Below are 20,666 nucleotides of genomic sequence, written 5' to 3'. Positions count from 1 at the left end.
CCTAGCCTACCTTAGCCTAGCCTACAGATCCTGATCCTAGCCTACAGATACTGATCTTAGCCTACAGATCCTGATCCTAGCCTAGAGATACTGATCCTAGCCTACAGATACTGATCCTAGCCTACAGATACTGATCCTAGCCTACAGATACTGATCCTAGCCTACAGATACTGATCCTAGCCTACAGATACTGATCCTAGCCTACAGATACTGATCCTAGCCTACAGATACTCATCCTAGCCTACCTTAGCCTAGCCTACAGATACTGATCCTAGCCTACAGATACTGATCCTAGCCTACAGATACTGATCCTAGCCTACAGATACTGATCCTAGCCTACAGATACTGATCCTAGCCTACCTTAGCCTAGCCTACAGATACTGAGCCTAGCCTACAGATACTGATCCTAGCCTACCTTAGCCTAGCCTACAGATACTGATCCTAGCCTACAGATACTGATCCTAGCCTACCTTAGCCTAGCCTACAGATACTGATCCTAGCCTACAGATACTGATCCTAGCCTACAGATACTGATCCCAGCCTACCTTAGCCTAGCCTACAGATACTGAGCCTAGCCTACAGATACTGATCCTAGCCTACCTTAGCCTAGCCTACAGATACTGATCCTAGCCTACAGATACTGATCCTAGCCTACCTTAGCCTAGCCTACAGATACTGATCCTAGCCTACAGATACTGATCCTAGCCTACAGATACTGATCCCAGCCTACCTTAGCCTAGCCTACAGATACTGATCCTAGCCTACCTTAGCCGAGCCGACATATACTGATCCTAGCCAACCTTAGCCTAGCCTACAGATACTGATCCTAGCCTACAGATACTGATCCTAGCCTACAGATACTGATCCTAGCCTACCTTAGCCGAGCCGACATATACTGATCCTAGCCAACCTTAGCCTAGCCTACAGATACTGATCCTAGCCTACAGATACTGATCCTAGCCTACAGATACTGATCCTAGCCTACAGATACTGATCCTAGCCTACAGATACTGATCCTAGCCTACCTTAGCCGAGCCGACATATACTGATCCTAGCCAACCTTAGCCTAGCCTACAGATACTGATCCTAGCCTACAGATACTGATCCTAGCCTACAGATACTGATCCTAGCCTACCTTAGCCGAGCCGACATATACTGATCCTAGCCAACCTTAGCCTAGCCTACAGATACTGATCCTAGCCTACAGATACTGATCCTAGCCTACAGATACTGATCCTAGCCTACCTTAGCCTAGCCTACAGATACTGATCCTAGCCTACCTTAGCCTAGCCTACAGATACTGATCCTAGCCTACCTTAGCCTAGCCTACAGATACTGATCCTAGCCTACCTTAGCCGAGCCTACATATACTGATCCTAGCCTACCTTAGCCTAGCCTACAGATACTGATCCTAGCCTACAGATACTGATCCTAGCCTACCTTAGCCTAGCCTACATATACTGATCCTAGCCTACCTTAGCCTAGCCTACATATACTGATCCTAGCCTACAGATACTGATCCTAGCCTACAGATACTGATCCTAGCCTACCTTAGCCTAGCCTACAGATACTGATCCTAGCCTACAGATACTGATCCTAGCCTACAGATACTGATCCTAGCCTACCTTAGCCTAGCCTACATATACTGATCCTAGCCTACCTTAGCCTAGCCTACAGATACTGATCCTAGCCTACAGATACTGATCCTAGCCTACAGATACTGATCCTAGCCTACCTTAGCCTAGCCTACAGATACTGATCCTAGCCTACCTTAGCCTAGCCTACAGATACTGATCCTAGCCTACCTTAGCCTAGCCTACAGATACTGATCCTAGCCTACCTTAGCCGAGCCTACATATACTGATCCTAGCCTACCTTAGCCTAGCCTACAGATACTGATCCTAGCCTACAGATACTGATCCTAGCCTACCTTAGCCTAGCCTACATATACTGATCCTAGCCTACCTTAGCCTAGCCTACAGATACTGATCCTAGCCTACCTTAGCCAAGAGCGTTACATAATCATTACATCAATTATTCACAGCCAATAATTGGCTTGACCTAACCTGACATAGCATGATAGCCTGTCGCCTGAAGTCTCCAGTTCCTCTGAATGCTCTGGCCTCTCCTCTTTGACAGGCTGGCTGGCTGGCTGACGGGCTGGATGGGGAATCTAAGGAGGGTCCAACCAAACCGTTCTCACTCTGTCAGGTCAAATGACCACATCATGCGATTGGCGGCTCCATTCACGCGCTGCCCGCACCACACAGCCTCTTGATGACAGCACCACCACCACCAAACAGCCTCATGACGACAGCACCACCACACAGCCTCATGACGACAGCACCACCACCACCAAACAGCCTCATGACGACAGCACCACCACACAGCCTCATGATGACAGCACCACCACCACACAGCCTCATGATGACACCAACACCACACAGCCTCATGATGACATCACCACCACACAGCCTCATGATGACAGGACCACCACACAGCCTCATGATGACAGGACCATCACCACACAGCCTCATGATGACACCAACACCACACAGCCTCATGATGACACCAACACCACACAGCCTCATGATGACATCACCACCACACAGCCTCATGATGACAGGACCACCACACAGCCTCATGATGACAGGACCATCACCACACAGCCTCATGATGACAGGACCATCACCACACAGCCTCATGATGACAGGACCATCACCACACAGCCTCATGATGACAGGACCACCACCACACAGCCTCATGATGACAGCACCACCACCACCACACAGCCTAACGATGACAGGACCACCACCACCACACAGCCTCATGATGACAGGACCACCACCACACAGCCTCATGATGACAGCGCCACCACACAGCCTCATGATGACAGGACCACCACACAACCACACAGCACACTCTGTCAGGTCACATGACCACATCATGCGATTGGCGGCTCCATTCACGCGCTGCCCGCCCCACACAGCCTCATGATGACAGCACCACCACCACCAAACAGCCTCATGATGACACCAACACCACACAGCCTCATGATGACATCACCACCACACAGCCTCATGATGACAGGACCACCACACAGCCTCATGATGACAGGGCCATCACCACACAGTCTCATGATGACAGGACCACCACCACACAGCCTCATGATGACAGGACCACCACCACACAGCCTCATGATGACAGCACCACCACCACCACACAGCCTAACGATGACAGGAGCACCACACAGCCTCATGATGACATCACCATAACACAGCCGAATGATGACAGGACCACCACCACACAGCCTCATGATGACAGGACCACCACCACCACACAGCCTCATGATGACAGCACCACCACCACCACACAGCCTAACGATGACAGGAGCACCACACAGCCTCATGATGACATCACCATAACACAGCCGAATGATGACAGGACCACCACCACACAGCCTCATGATGACAGCACCACCACCACCACACAGCCTCATGATGACAGCACCACCACCACCACACAGCCTAACGATGACAGGACCACCACACAGCCTCATGATGACAGGACCACCACCACACAGCCTCATGATGACAGCGCCACCACACAGCCTCATGATGACAGGACCACCACCACACAGCCTCATGATGACAGGACCACCACACAGCATCATGATGACAGGACCACCACCACCACAGAGCCGAATGATGACAGGACCACCACACAGCCTCATGACAGCAAAACAGGGAGTGCCCCCCCCCCCTCACAAGCTAGACAATTTCCTGGGTAAAACATTCCACTGTAATAGTGAAGGTGTAAACTTGGCAGTAGAAATTCTTAACAGTGTATTTGACCTCTCAGCTTGCCTATCAAATCTAAACAGTATATTTGACCTCTCAGCTTCTCTATCAAATCTAAACAGTATATTGGACCTCTCAGCTTCCCTATCAAATCTAAACAGTATATTTGACCTCTCAGCTTCCCTATCAAATCTAAAAATTTCAACAGAAGAAGAAAGAAAATGAACAACAATGACAAATGGTTTGATGAAGAATGCAAAAATCTAAGAAATAAATTGAGAAACCTGTCCAAAAACATAGAGACCCGGAAAACCTGAGTTTATGCCTTCACTATGGTGAATCACTAAAACAATACAGAAATACACTACGGAAAAAGAAGGAACAGCACGCCAGAAATCAGCTCAATGTAATTGAAGAATCCATAGACTCTAAGCACTTCTGGGAAAATTGGAAAACACTAAACAAACAACAACAAGAAGAATTATCTATCCAAAATGGAGATGTATGGGTAAACCACTTCTCCAATCTTTTTGGCTCTATAACAAAGAATAAAGAGCAAAAACATTTACAGGATCAAATACAAATCTTAGAATCAACTATTAAAGACTACCAGAACCCACTGGATTCTCCAATTACATTGAATGAGTTACAGGACAAAATAAAAACCCTCCAACCCAAACGGCCTGTGGTGTTGATGGTATCCTCAATGAAATGATAAAATATACAGACAACAAATTCCAATTGGCTATACTAAAACTCTTTAACATCATCCTTAGCTCTGGCATCTTTCCCAATATTTGGAACCAAGGACTGATCACCCCAATCCATAAAAGTGGAGACAAATTTGACCCCTATAACTACCGTGGAATATGCGTCAACAGTAACCTTGGGAAAATCCTCTGCATTATCATTAACAGCAGACTCTTACATTTCCTCAATGAAAACAATGTACTGAGCAAATGTCAAATTGGCTACAGGACAAAATACAAACCCTCCAACCCAAAAAGGCCTGTGGTGTTGATGGTATCCTCAATGAAATGATAAAATATACAGACAACAAATTCCAATTAGCAATACTAAAACTCTTTAACATCATCCTTAGCTCTGGCATCTTTCCCAATATTTGGAACCAAGGACTGATCACCCCAATCCATAAAAGTGGAGACAAATTTGACCCCAATAACTACTGTGGAATATGCGTCAACAGTAACCTTGGGAAAATCCTCTGCATTATCATTAACAGCAGACTTGTACATTTCCTCAATGAAAACAATGTACTGAGCAAATGTCAAATTGGCTTTTTACCAAATTACCGTACAACAGACCATGTATTCACCCTGCACACCCTAATTGACAACCAAACAAACCAAAACAAAGGCAAAGTCTTCTCATGCTTTGTTGATTTCAAAAAAGCCTTCGACCCAATTTGGCATGAGGGTCTGCTATACAAATTGATGGAAAGTGGTGTTGGGGGTAAAACATACAACATTATAAAATCCATGTACACAAACAACAAGTGTACGGTTAAAATTGGCAAAAAAACACACACATTTCTTCAGACAGGGCCGTGGGGTGAGACAGGGATGCAGCTTAAGCCCCACCCTCTTCAACATATATATCAACGAATTGACGCGGGCACTAGAAAAGGCTGCAGCACAAGGCCTCACCCTACTAGAATCTGAAGTCAAATGTCTGCTGTTTGCTGATGATCTGGTGCTTCTGTCACCAACCAAGGAGGGCCAACAGCAACACCTAGATCTTCTGCACAAATTCTGCCAGACCTGGGCCCTGACAGTAAATCTTAGTAAGACCAAAATAATGGTGTTCCATTTAAAAAAAATGTCCAGTCACCAGGACCACAAATACAAATTCCATCTAGACACTGTTGCCCTAGAGCACACAAAAAACTATACATACCTTGGCCTAAACATCAGCGCCACAGGTAACTTCCACAAAGCTGTGAACGATCTGAGAGACAAGGCAAGAAGGGCATTCTATGCCATCAAAAGTAACATAAAATTCAACATACCAATTAGGATCTGACTAAAAAATACTTGAATCAGTCATAGAGCACATTGCCCTTTATGGTTGTGAGGTCTGGGGTCCGCTCACCAACCAAGACTTCACAAAATGGGAGAAACAACAAATTGAGAGACTGCATGCAGGATTCTGCAAAAATATCCTCCGTGTACAACGTAGAACACCAAATAATGCATGCAGAGCAGAATTACCCACTAATTATCAAAATCCAGAAAAGAGACGTTAAATTCTACAACCACCTAAAAGGAAGCGATTCCCAAACCTTCCATAACAAAGCCATCACTATACAGAGAGATGAACCTGGGGAAGTGTCCCCTAAGCAAGCTGGTCCTGGGACTCTCTTCACAAACACAAACAAACCCCACAGAGCCCCAGTACAGCAGTACAATTAGACCCAACCAAATCATGAGAAAACAAAAAGATAATTACTTGACACATTGGAAAGAATTAACAAAAAAACAGAGCAAACTAGAATGCTATTTGGCCCTAAACAGAGAGTACACAGCGGCAGAATACCTGACCCCTGTGACTGACCCAAAATTAAGGAAAGTTTTGACTATGTACAGACTCAGTGAGCATAGCCTTGCTATTGAGAAAGGCCGCCGTAGGCAGACATGGCACTCAAGAGAAGACAGGCTATATGAACACTGCCCACAAAATGAGGTGGAAACTGAGATGCACTTCCTAACTTCCTGCCCAATGTATGACCATATTAGAGATCCACAAAGAATTCAAAAACAAATCCAATTTTGATAAACTCTCATATCTACTGGGTGAAATTCCACAGTGTTCCATCACAGCAGCAAGATGTGTGACCTGTTGCCACGAGAAAAGGTCAACCAGTGAAGAACAAACACCATTGTAAATACAACCCATATTTATGCTTATTTATTTTCCCTTGTGTACCCTTAACCATTTGTACATCGTTGCAACACTGTATTGAAACTTCTGTGAGTGTAATGTTTACTGTTAATTTGTATTGTTTATTTAACTTTTGTACATTATCTACCTCCCTTGCTTTGGCAATGTTAACAAGTTTCCCATGCCAATAAAGCGAGAGAGAGAGCGCGAGAGAGAGAGAGAGAGCAAGAGCGAAAGCGAGAGCGAGAGCGAGAGCGAGAGAAACAGAGACCTGACCTGGGAGGGAGCGACGTAGGTCTGAGTTGCTGACCTCTTGCTAGTGCTGCTAGTGCTAACACTGTCTGTCAGACAAACACACAGATACACACACACAGACACGTCGATTCTCTCACAAACACACATTCATATAAAGACACGCACATGCATCGATTCACTCACAAACACAGTGCTTACAAACAAACATTCTCAATCACAAACACACAGATACATATGAGACACAGAACAACAGATGTTCATACTGGGTGGAAGCACCCTTTGGCAGACATTATAGCTGTGAATCATTTTGAAGATTCTACCAACTTTAGGGTAACATATATCCATTGTTTCCAAACAGAATTTCTGAGCTTGAGCAATTTTGACAAAAACAATGGATATATGTTACCCTAAGAGTTGTGTAAAGTTGGTAGAATCTTCAAAATGATTCACAGCTATAATGTCTGCCAAAGGGTGCTTCCACCCAGTATAAACTCTGGGGGGGGGTGAAGACATAGACAATCAATGGATCCTCATTTTGTATTTCTTAGTAATTTAGAAAATGTTCTTTAACTTTGAAAATGTGGAGCAGGTTGTGTAGATCATTCGTGGATTTTTTTAATGTGATCTCTTTTTCAGATGACATTTTAAGGCAGCAAAAATGTGAAGACTGTGCAAGGGGTGTGTAGTCTTTCACGGGCGACTGTAATCCTACAGTACCTGTATGGTCTGTGCTCTGCGGCCCTGCATGGTGTTACAGGAGGCAGCCTGGTGATTGGTCAGGCCCTCAGACAGGCAGTGTGAGCGTCGACAGGGCAGAGTGTACGCTCCGTACGAGTTCCCATCCTCCTCCGACGGAGACAGCATCTTATCGTCCTCTCCCTCCCGGGCTTCGCGGTTAGCGTCATGGTGCCACTTAGCATAGCGTGCCACGGGCCGGCGAGTTGGGGTCTTCTGACCGCCATACAGCTGATCCAGGGAGTTGGCCCTGCCAGCAGCGTCCACACCCTCCAGACCCTCTGGGGACACGAGCCCCAGCAGGCCTTCACAATCAGGGAAGTCCCTGTCGTCTGCCTCCTCGGTGTCGATGATCTCCTCTGTGCTGAAAAAGAGAAAGAATACTTGATTACACAGATGGAAAAAATTTATTTGAACTGACAAACCTTTAGTTGCCTGTTTCTTTACATTTACATGTTAGTCATTTAGCACATCCAGAGAGACTTGCAGTTAGTACATTCATCTTAAGGTAGCTGGGTGAGACAACCACATATCACAGTCTAACCTGGTGAGATGTTCCTGGCTGAGGTCTGACTTCTCTAACCTGGTGAGGTGTTCCTGGCTGAGCTCTGACTTCTCTAACCTGGTGAGGTGTTCCTGGCTGAGGTCTGACTTCTCTAACCTGGTGAGATGTTCCTGGCTGAGGTCTGACTTCTCTAACCTGGTGAGGTGTTCCTGGCTGAGGTCTGACTTCTCTAACCTGGTGAGGTGTTCCTGGCTGAGGTCTGACAGACTGAACTCCAGACTGTGTTCTCTCCACATGTCGGCTGATTTGGACCTCTTCTTCTTAAAGCTGACTCCCTCCCGGGGTTCCCGGGGTTCCCGGGGTCCGTCTCTGGTCTTCTGGAGGTAGGTCCCCTCCCCAGTGTTATTGTACAGGCCTAGACCTCTGTCCTGGGGGCACTGGGGTCTAGTCTCTGGTGTTGCTGGGTCTAACTGGGGCCCTACAGATGGGTTGTCCAGTTGGGGCCCTACAGATGGGTTGTCCAGGTGGGTATGGAAGGAGACGGGCCGGAGGTTCATGGCCATACGGTCCACCCAAATAGGGGAGAAGTCTGACAGGACATTGGTCTGGTTGAAGGGCTCCAGTGCGTGATCCGCTAAGGACTGTGGGATACTAGGGGTGCTGCTGGAACGCGTGGAGGTCTCAGAGTTACGGTGTTCTACTTTGCCCTGAGTGGCGTTGCGGTCGTGGGTGCAGCGGGTGGAACCGGAGCTGGACTGATGCTTGGAGATGCGGAGGGAACGAGACATGTGTTTGCGGGACAGGTAGCCATGTTGGGTGCCGTAGAAGGCATGGTCGCCGTTCTGGCTCTCCACGTTGCCCATGGTTACAGTCTGAAACAGGAAACGCAGGTAACATCACAGATAAACAACTAATGATGTTATGCAGAGATAGAACAATGTGTATTAAAACCACACCATTTTAAAATCATAAAGAATCCACAAAAGTAACACACTATTGCCCTGGATAAAATAACATAATTATTTATTATAAAAATTACAATTATAAAAATGTTTTTACTCACTAACAAATTGGATCATGTATTAATTAACCAACCTGCAGTCCGTCGTTGACATCACTGGCATGTTGAGTTTCACCATCAGCCTGTCTATCCAATCACAGAGAGAGAGAGAGAGAAAAAAAAATGGTAGATGGCGTTGTACACCAGAGATCTGGAGGAGAGAGGAAACAGAAACCCTGGTCAGTCGTCACAGCAGAACTAAATAATGCCGAGGTTTTACAACGCTGCACACGGTTACAGTAGTCTTTCTGGAGGAACAACAACTGTACGAAAGGAAGGAGGAGTCTGCCTGCTGGAAATCAATTGCAGCCATTTTGTTGTGAAAGTTACACATATTTACACACCCCCAAAAATCAGTGAATATAGCAGTGACTGGGAACACACATAAATGAGGTTGTGAGAATAATGACCAACGATCAGCTAACGGTTTCACTGCGACCTGATAGAGTTTCACTACGACCTGATAGAGTTTCACTGCGACCTGATAGAGTCTCACTGCGACCTGATAGAGTCTCACTACGACCTGATAGAGTCTCACTACGACCTGATAGAGTCTCACTACGACCTGATAGAGTCTCACTACGACCTGATAGAGTCTCACTGCGACCTGATAGAGTCTCACTGCGACCTGATAGTCTCTCACTACGACCTGATAGAGTCTCACTGCGACCTGATAGAGTCTCACTGCGACCTGATAGTCTCACTGCGACCTGATAGAGTCTCACTGCGACCTGATAGTCTCACTGCGACCTGATAGTTTCACTGCGACCTGATAGAGTTTCACTACGACCTGATAGAGTTTCACTACGATCTGATAGAGTTTCACTGCGACCTGATAGAGTCTCACTGCGACCTGATAGAGTTTCACTACGACCTGATAGAGTTTCACTACGACCTGATAGAGTTTCACTGCGACCTGATAGAGTCTCACTGCGACCTGATAGAGTTTCACTACGACCTGATAGAGTTTCACTACGACCTGATAGAGTTTCACTGCGACCTGATAGAGTCTCACTGCGACCTGATAGAGTCTCACTACGACCTGATAGAGTCTCACTACGACCTGATAGAGTCTCACTACGACCTGATAGAGTCTCACTGCGACCTGATAGAGTCTCACTGCGACCTGATAGAGTCTCACTGCGACCTGATAGAGTCTCACTGCGACCTGATAGTCTCTCACTACGACCTGATAGAGTCTCACTGCGACCTGATAGAGTCTCACTGCGACCTGATAGAGTCTCACTGCGACCTGATAGTCTCACTGCGACCTGATAGTTTCACTGCGACCTGATAGAGTTTCACTGCGACCTGATAGTTATACTACGACCTGATAGAGTTTCACTGCCACCTGATAGAGTTTCACTGCGACCACATTATACTGTTACTGGTTTTACTGGGCTATGAAATATGTTGAAGTGTGGTTGTCACTGGTTACAACAACACCTAATAAAACTGTAGGAAGTGTCACAAACAAATCTGAAACATTGTACCACACACACACACACACACACACACACACACACACACTCACAGAGAGAGAAAATAAAAAAGATATATAATAATCTACAACATTAGTTCTTTACACAGTGATGCTCTGTGGGTAAGATTACCCTTATTGACTAGAAACGGATTAAGTTGACGGTATCAATCTGTCCTCTATTAGACCAGGGTTCAATAGCTCTGTTCAGGGTCACTCTCTGTGACCCTATCCAGCAGAGAGAGAGAGATTTTGGTCACAACAGATCCTGTTTTAACAGCCTGGTCAAGCCTAGAGCTGGCCTAAGGGTTAACGGGGAAAACTTGGGATTCGAAAAACTACCAAGCGGTTTTGGTAAATAGATGAAGGACGAAGCTAGACAAATGTAACCACTGTCTAGTTCATAAACAGAGCTATGGATGCAAGGATTAATCCAAATTGATGTACCGATCACGGACTGACCAGAGAACAGTTTACAGGGAGAGGTAGGAGGGTAGGACCAAAGCTAACATGCAGCAGAGAGGGAGAGAGACCGAGAGAGAGAGACCCAAGAGAGACGGAGAGAGCGAGACCGAGAGACAGTGACCCGAGAGAGACAGAGTGAGAGACAGAGAGAGGGAGAGAGAGAGAGCGAGAGAGAGAGACCCAAGAGAGAGGGAGACAGACCGAGAGAGACAGTGAGTGAGAGACAGACCGAGAGAGACAGAGAGAGTGAGAGACAGACCGAGAGAGACAGAGAGAGTGAGAGACAGACCGAGACAGACAGAGAGAGTGAGAGAGCTAGAATCGTACAGGGAGAGAGCTAGTTAGAGCAAAACTAGCATAACACAGAAGAGGTTTCCAATGCTGCCTTGTCTCCTCTGACTCCTCCCATCACACCACTTCACAACAGATCTCTGGCACTGACAGGGGAGAGGAAGTCATCCACTCAGCTCGTCTCTCAATGAGCAGCAGGCATTCAGTCAGCGTGTAAAGCGGAGGACAAGAAAGAGGAGGAGATGGAAGAGAGGAAAGACAGAGGAGGGAAAGATGGAGGACGGAGTACATACATCCTGAGCATGCCTGTTTCTATGGCATGAAGCTAGGAGGAGGGATGGAGGGAGGGAGGGAGGGGGGTACATGGACAAAGGAGAGAAGTTGCCAGTCAGTCAATGAATCAGCCAGCCAGCTAGTCAGTCATAAAGATACTAGTCCATTAGCCACACTGATGGAACAGAGAAGGAAACAACACAGAGGATGCTTTCCCACTGATGTTCACTCTTTCATTCACCTCTTTTAGGACAGACCGTTTAGGGAGGAATTGTCTTTGAATGTAGCCAGGACAGAGGAGAGTGATCCCTGTCTTTTACTGTACCGTAGTACTCTCACACACACACACACACACACACTGCTGCACTCAAGCTGACTGTGAAGAGGGATGGTTACATAAAGGTTGGAGCTGACCCTGTTTTTCTGTGCTCTCCTTCCCTTCCTGTCTCTCTCTCCTTGACCCCTACCGCTCACCCTCCCCCCCCCACCTCTCTCTCTCCTTGACCCCTACCGCTCATCCTCTCTCCTTCCCCCATACCCCTCTCTCCTTCCCCCTACCTCTCCTTCCCTTCTTGTCTCTCTCTCCTTGACCCGTACTGCTCACCCTCTCTCCTTCCCCCATACCCCTCTCTCCTTCCCCCTACCTCTCACCCTCTCTCCTTCCCCCATACCCCTCTCTCCTTCCCCCTACCTCTCACCCTCTCTCCTTCCCCCATACCCCTCTCTCCTTCCCCCTACCTCTCTTTCCCTTCCTGTCTCTCTCTCCTTGACCCGTACCGCTCACCCTCTCTCCTTCCCCCATACCCCTCTCTCCTTCCCCCATACCCCTCTCTCCTTGGCCCCTACCGCTCACCCTCTCTCCTTCCCCCTACCTCTCGCTCTCCTTCCCCCTACCTCTCCCCCCTACCTCTCCCCCCTACCTCTTTCCGTCCCTACCTACCTCCCCCTCCCTCCCTCTCCTTCCCCCTACCTACCTCCCTCTCCTTCCCCCTACCTACCCCTACCTACCCCCTCCCTCCCTCTCTTTCCCCCTACCTACCCCCTTCCTCTCTTTCCCCCTACCTACCTCCCTCTCCTTCCCCCTACCTACCTCCCCCCTCCTTCCCTCTCCTTCCCCCTACCTACCCCCTACCTACATACCCCCTCCCTCCCTCTCTTTCCCTCTACCTACCCCCTCCCTCTCTTTCCCCCTACCTACCTCCCTCTCCTTCCCCCTACCTACCGCACCCCCTTCTCTCCTTCCCCCTCCCTCCCTCTCCTTCCTCCTACCTACCCCCTACCTACCTACCCCCTCCCTCCCTCTCTTTCCCCCTACCTACCCCCTAACTACCTACCCCCTCCCTCCCTCTCTTTCCCCCTACCTACCTCCCTCTCCTTCCCCCTACCTACCCCCTCCCTCCCTCTCCTTCCCCCTACCTACCTCCCTCTAGCCCCCCTACCCCTCACCCTATCCCCCCTACCTCTTTCAGTATCCATCCTCTCCTTCTCTCGTTCTCTCTTAATGTCGTCACAATACCAGAATTTTTGCAACACCACGCTTAGCATCACGATACTCACTACCAAAACGATACCACGTTTATTATCACGATACTCACTACCAAAACGATACCACGTTTAGCATCACGATACTCACTACCAAAACGATACCACGTTTAGCATCACGATACTCACTACCAAAACGATACCACGTTTAGCATCACGATACTCACTACCAAAACAATACCACGTTTAGCATCACGATACTCACTACCAAAACGATACCACGTTTAGCATCACGATACTCACTACCAAAACGATACCACGTTTATTATCACAATACTCACTACCAAAACGATACCACGTTTAGCATCACGATACTCACTACCAAAACGATACCACGTTTAGCATCACGATACTCACTCCCAAAACGATACCACGTTTAGCATCACGATACTCACTACCAAAACGATACCACGTTTAGCATCACGATACTCACCACCAAAACGATACCACGTTTAGCATCACGATACTCACTACCAAAACGATACCACGTTTAGCATCACGATAGCACGTTTAGCATCACGATACTCACTACGAAAACGATACCACGTTTAGCATCACGATACTCACTACCAAAACGATACCACGTTTAGCATCACGATACTCACTACCAAAACGATACCACGTTTAGCATCACGATACTCACTACGAAAACGATACCACGTTTAGCATCACGATACTCACTACCAAAACGATACCACGTTTAGCATCACGATACTCACTACCAAAACGATACCACGTTTAGCATCACGATAGCACGTTTAGCATCACGATACTCACTACCAAAACGATACCACGTTTAGCATCACGATACTCACTACCAAAACGATACCACGTTTAGCATCACGATACTCACTACCAAAACGATACCACGTTTAGCATCACGATACTCACCACCAAAACGATACCACGTTTAGCATCACGATACTCACTACCAAAACGATACCACGTTTAGCATCACGATAGCACGTTTAGCATCACGATACTCACTACGAAAACGATACCACGTTTAGCATCACGATACTCACTACCAAAACGATAGCACGTTTAGCATCACGATAGCACGTTTAGCATCACGATACTCACTACCAAAACGATACCACACTTAGCATCACGATACTCACTACCAAAACGATAGCACGTTTAGCATCACGATAGCACGTTTAGCATCACGATACTCACTACCAAAACGATACCACACTTAGCATCACGATACTCACTACCAAAACGATACCACGTTTAGCATCACGATACTCACTACCAAAACGATACCACGTTTAGCATCACGATACTCACTACCAAAACGATACCACGTTTAGCATCACGATACTCACTACCAAAACGATACCACGTTTAGCATCACGATACTCACTACCAAAACGATACCACGTTTAGCATCACGATACTCACTACCAAAACGATACCACGTTTAGCATCACGATACTCACTACCAAAACGATACCAGGTTTAGCATCACAATACTCACTCCCAAAACGATACCACGTTTAGCATCACGATACTCACTACCAAAACGATACCACGTTTAGCATCACGATACTCACTACCAAAACGATACCAGGTTTAGCATCACAATACTCACTCCCAAAACGATACCACGTTTAGCATCACGATACTCACTACCAAAACGATACCACGTTTAGCATCACGATACTCACTACCAAAACGATAGCACGTTTAGCATCACGATACTCACTACCAAAACGATACCACGTTTAGCATCACGATACTCACTACCAAAACGATACCACGTTTAGCATCACGATAGCACGTTTAGCATCACGATACTCACTACCAAAACGATACCACGTTTAGCATCACGATACTCACTACCAAAACGATAGCACGTTTAGCATCACGATACTCACTACCAAAATGATACCAGGGGAAAAGGGCGTATCAGCCAAAGTCCCAGAATGACACTTGATCCAGACCGATAAACTCAACAACTGCTCTGATTAATTGCTGGGCATCATTTGAGTTTAATATCATTACATTTGATGTCAAAATTTTTCAGAGAAAGCCATGATGATGATGATGATGATACCTGAAGGCATTCAACTGAAATGTGACTTCCCCATTTAACCCAACCCCTCTGAATCGGAGAGGTGCGGGAGGGGGCACTGCCTTACTCAGAGGCAGAACGACAGATTTTTACCATGTCAGCTTGGGGATTCGATCCAGCAACCTTTCGGTTACTGGTCCAATGCTCTAACCACCAGATACAACCACACAATTATTAATATATATTTTTTTATTTTACCCCTTTTTTTCTCCCCAATTGTTAGTAGCTACGATCTTGTCTCATCGCGACAACTCCCGTACGGACTCGGGAGAGACGAAGGTCGAGAGCCATGCGTCCTCCGAAACACAACCCAACAAAGCCGCACTACTTCTTAACACAGCGTGCATCCAACCCGGAAGCCAGCCGCACCAATGTGTCGGAGGAAACACGACCTTGGTTAGCGCCCGGCCCACCACAGGAGTCGCTGGTGCGCGAAGAGACAAGGATATCTCTACCGGCCAAACCCTCCCTAACCCGGACGACGCTAGGCCAATTGTGCGTCGCCCCACGGACCTCCCGGTCGCGGCAAGCTGCGACAAAGCCTGGGCGCAAACCCAGAGTCCCTGGTGGCACAGCTAGCGCTGCGATGCAGACCACTGCGTCACCCGGGAGGCCCCCACACAATTCATTTGACTTTGTTTATATCAATCTAACTACATAAAAAAAATGTTATTTTCAATGATGGTCTAGGAACAGTGTAACCCACTGTTCCTAGGCCATCATTGAAAATAACACATTTTTCTTAACTTGCCTAGTTAAAGAAAGGTAAAATAAATAAAAAAAAGTTCAGGGGTAGAATGACAGATTTGTACCGTGTCACCTCGATGATTCGATCTTGATAGTTACTAGTCCAATGCTCTAACCACTAGGCTACGCTGAAGCTTTAGGAATAAGGCCTGTTTTTCTTTTGAAGCCAGAAGGAGGCTAGTAATCAGCTACATTTATGCCTTTACTAGACTATGGGGATATTTTATATGTGAATGCTTCCGCTCAGTGTTGGAGATCTATTGACACCCTTTACCATGGCACTTTGAGATTTATTTTAAACTGCAAAACCCTTACGCACCACTGCACTTTGTATACCAGGGTTGGCTGGCCTTCTCTAGTCACTCGTAGGCTCAGTCACTGGTATACTTTATTTACGAAGCCATTTTGGGTTTACTACCATTTTATTTGGGCATTTTTATTGTTCAGAGATGTGGTGGGTCGTCTCTTCGTTCGCTGGACTTTATCCTGCTGACTGTTCCAAATGTCCCAACTGAATTTGGTAAAAGGGCTTTTATGTCCTCTGCGCCATCGTCTTGGAACACCTTACAAAATGCTTTTAAACTGGAAGAACTTGTCCCGATTGGTGTTTTAAAATCACTGATGAAGGATTTTGAGGCTGATTCCTTTGACCTGTCAATATTTTTTTAAATTAGCCGTTTTATGATTTTGTTATACTTTAATTCTGCTAACTTTTCATGTTATCCGTCTGTAATTGTCTAAGGACTTGGTGCTGTCTATCTTGTCCAGGGCGCTCTTGAAAAAATCCCAAAATGAGCCCTTCCTGGTTAAATAAACGTTCAATTTAAAATAAAATAAAAATACGAGTAAATGAAGATGTAGCCCAGACTGCCTATTCACAATACAGGTGGATGGGGATATTCATGCATTGAGCCTGTTCACACAGATTTCATGTGGATTTCATGTGGAAATCAATCCCTTCCATTTGAGACGTATTTTAATGTACCGATGAACAACATTAGAAGTTTCAAATCTCTTATTTTCTAAAACGTGTGTATTGTACCTTTAAATCCACTAATGACGTAGTTCATGGCGAGGCACACACGCACGCACTCACTCAGTCGAGTTCGGTTGAGGAAAAGACGTGTCATGGCGGCGAGGGGGTTCTTTGGATGTGATGGTGAGAAGATTAAAAGTTATTCACTCGGGATACACACACACAAACACACACACTAGGGAGAAAGAAGGGGCAAATGCCATTGCACTAACCTCTGGATTCAGTGAGGAGCCCGGCCAGGCTTGCACAATGTTGGCAGAGAGACAGAGACCCAGCAGTAAGACAGACAGCCAGGGTGTTTCCCCCCCCACCCCCACCCACCCCCCCACTGGGACAATAGACTCTGTATTTCAGCTCACTACAGATTTCCAAGTTCATTGTTTTAGTGTGTGTCATCGTGTGTGTGTGTAGATTAAGTCCCATAGCTTTAGACAACAGTAAACTCTTTGAAATGGATCCTTGTGAGAACGTACAGTTATGAATATAACTACTGTTCCCTGAAGGAGGGAACGAGGTATAACGCACTATGGGGAGTCAACGACCAATCATATTCACCTGAAGGAGGGAACGAGGTATAACACACTATGGGGAGTCAACGACCAATCATATTCACCTGAACGCACTATGGGGAGTCAACGACCAATCATATTCACCTGAACACACTATGTGGAGTCAACGACCAATCATATTCACCTGAAGGATGGAACGAGGTATAACGCACTATGGGGAGTCAACAACCAATCATATTCACCTGAACACACTATGGGGAGTCAACGACCAATCATATTCACCTGAAGGAGGGAACGAGGTATAACGCACTATGGGGAGTCAACGACCAATCATATTCACCTGAAGGAGGGAACGAGGTATAACGCACTATGGGGAGTCAACGACCAATTATATTCACCTGAAGGAGGGAACGAGGTATAACACACTATGGGGAGTCAACGACCAATAGGGAGGCACCGCGTCCCCCTCTGCCTGTCGATGTACGCCACCACTGTCCTGTTGTGGGACCTTACCAACACATTAGAAGGAAACGGCTCAGACCCAGCAAACCAGTCAGTAGCTGGCCCGGTCTGATGTCCTCTGATTGGAGGGTTTTCAGAGTGTCAGAGCCAATCACGGAGGGTATAGCATCCCTGGAATCGGCCAGAGAATCCGGAATGAGCCTAACTCAGCGGAGATGACACCCCTATCAACTCAGACCTCCGCTGCTGCCAGCAGTCTCAAATCTCACAAACTCAGCAGGACTCCCAATGGATGTTGAACCCAGCCGGAGACACTGGGTCACACAAACTGGGTTCGAACCAAGGCCTCCTGAGCGTGTTTCCACCTTAAGCGACAGGACAGAAGTCGTGAGTATCTGTAACTTTTATTGTGTAACCCCATTGCCCTTTTCTACGGTCGGAGGTTCAAACTCAACTGGTTAGCCAGTTGTGTAGCATTGGCTACACAAGCAGAGCAGAAAGTAGTGGTTTTTTTTAGCAAGCCGAAGACCCAAAACTGACAACACCTAGAAAAGACGAGTACTCTCTCCCCACTAACAGACACCTAAGACGGCGCCGAATCTCATAGCCTTCGTGTGCTTGAAAAGTGTGTGTGTGTGTGTGAGAAAGTAAGAATGGGAGGGAGGAAAAAAGGGAGAGAAAGCTTCTAAATGACTGCTAGATTAGATTGTGTGTGTGTGTGTGTGTGTGTGTGTGTGTGTGTGTAGGAGAAAGTAAGAGGGGGAGGGAGGAAAAAAGGGAGAGAAAGCTAAATGACTGCTAGATTAGATTGTGTGTGTGTGTGTGTGTGTGTGTGTGTGTGTGTGTGTGTGTTAAAAGCTGCAGTGTTGAGGGTAGCAGAGTGCGTTAGCTGCATATTCCCGCTATGAATAAATGAAGGAGAGACAGACAGTAGAGTAGAGAACCATGTTTCAGCTCTCTCTGTCAGATTACAGCGGTGAGTGTTTCCTGGACAAGTCTCAGAGAGCTTTCCACACCTGGAATGTGCCCATCATTCTTTGAAGAAAATTCTTCAAGCTCTGTCAAATTGGTTGTTGATCATTGCTAGACAACCATTTTCAGGTCTCGCCGTAGATTTTCAAGCACATTTAAGTCAAAAGTGTAACTCGACCACTCAGGAACGTTCACTGTTCTTGGTAAGCCACTCCAGTGTAGATTTGTAAGGTTATTGTCCTGCTGAAAGGTGAATTCGTCTGCCCAGTGTCTGGTGGGAACCACTGTTTACTCTAGGATTTTGCCTGGGTTGAGCTAACCTTTTTCCACCACTGTGCAGCGACCAATATGCTTGGAAATATAGAGAGTTGGTACTCAGTCATGTGTTGTATTGGATTAGCTCCAAACATATTGTATTCAGGACAAAAAGTGAATTGCCTTATTGCCATATTTTTTGCAGTGTTACTTTAGTGTCTTGTTGCAAACAGGATGCGTGTTTTGGAACATTTTTTTATTCTGTACGGGATTCCTTCTTTCACTCTGTCATTTAGGTTAGCAAATTGTGAAGTAACTACAACGTTGGACCTGAGAACCTGAGCCCTGGGACCATGCCTCAGGACTGCTTGGCCTGACGACTCCTGGCTGTCCACGCCCCCTTCCCACCTGGCCGTGCGGCTGATCTAGTTTCTGCTGTTCTCCCTACGGTTAGGTTACCCTCTCTACCGCACCGGCTATCTTATCCCGGACCTGTGGTTTCCACCCTCTCTACCGCACCGGCTATCTTATCCCGGACCTGCGGTTTCCACCCTCTCTACCGCACCGGCTATCTTATCCCGGACCTGCGGTTTCCACCCTCTCTACCGCACCGGCTATCTTATCCCGGACCTGTGGTTTCCACCCTCTCTACCACACCGGCTATCTTATCCCGGACCTGTGGTTTCCACCCTCTCTACCGCACCGGCTACCTTATCCCGGACCTGTGGTTTCCACCCTCTCTACCGCACCGGCTATCTTATCCCGGACCTGCGGTTTCCACCCTCTCTACCACACCAGCTATCTTATCCCGGACCTGTGGTTTCCACCCTCTCTACCGCACCGGCTATCTTATCCCGGACCTGTGGTTTCCACCCTCTCTACCGCACCTGCAGTCTCGACCTCTGAATGCTTGTCTATGAAAGGCCACCTGACATTTACTCCTGAGGTACTGACCTGTTGCACCCTCGACAACCACTGTGATTATTATTTGACCCTGCTGGTCATCTATGAACGTTTAAACATCTTGAAAAACAATCTGGCCTTAAATGGCCACATACTGTTATAATCTCCACCGGCACAGCCAGAAGAGGACTGGCCACCCCTCAGAGCCTGGTTCCTCTCTAGGTTTCTGCCTTTCTAGGGAGTTTTTCCTGGCCATCGTGCTTCTACATCTGCATTGCTTGCTCTTTAGGGTTTTAGGCTGGGTTTCTGTATAAGCACTTTGTGACATCAGCTGATGTAAAACTGGCTTTATAAATACATTTTATTAAATTGTTGATCCATCCTCAGATTTCTCC

At 46.9% G+C, this 20,666-nt stretch overlaps 1 protein-coding gene across 4 annotated transcripts in view; it reads right to left on the bottom strand.

Annotated features, from left to right (window-relative positions):
* Positions 1 to 20,666, bottom strand: part of LOC110508084 (T-lymphoma invasion and metastasis-inducing protein 1) — a 196,460-nt gene that overhangs the window by 101,968 nt on the left and 73,826 nt on the right. For 3 of the 4 annotated variants that reach the window (XM_036965730.1, XM_036965732.1, XM_036965731.1), the window contains exons 2-4: positions 9,292 to 9,407; positions 8,431 to 9,068; positions 7,674 to 8,055 (exon numbers count right to left, since the gene is read on the bottom strand). In XM_036965730.1, coding sequence (XP_036821625.1) covers positions 7,674 to 8,055; positions 8,431 to 9,059 — 1,011 coding nt within the window. In that variant the 5' untranslated portion in view covers positions 9,060 to 9,068; positions 9,292 to 9,407. Of the gene's footprint in view, positions 1 to 7,673; positions 8,056 to 8,313; positions 8,411 to 8,430; positions 9,069 to 9,291; positions 9,408 to 20,666 lie in introns of those variants that run through there. The other variant, XM_036965733.1, reaches the window with a different exon arrangement.

This window comes from Oncorhynchus mykiss, chromosome 27 (assembly GCF_013265735.2).
Source record: "Oncorhynchus mykiss isolate Arlee chromosome 27, USDA_OmykA_1.1, whole genome shotgun sequence".
Classification (NCBI taxonomy): Eukaryota; Metazoa; Chordata; class Actinopteri; order Salmoniformes; family Salmonidae; genus Oncorhynchus; species Oncorhynchus mykiss.
Note: the sequence above shows the minus strand (reverse complement) of the source record. Positions and strands in the feature narration are given on the sequence as shown.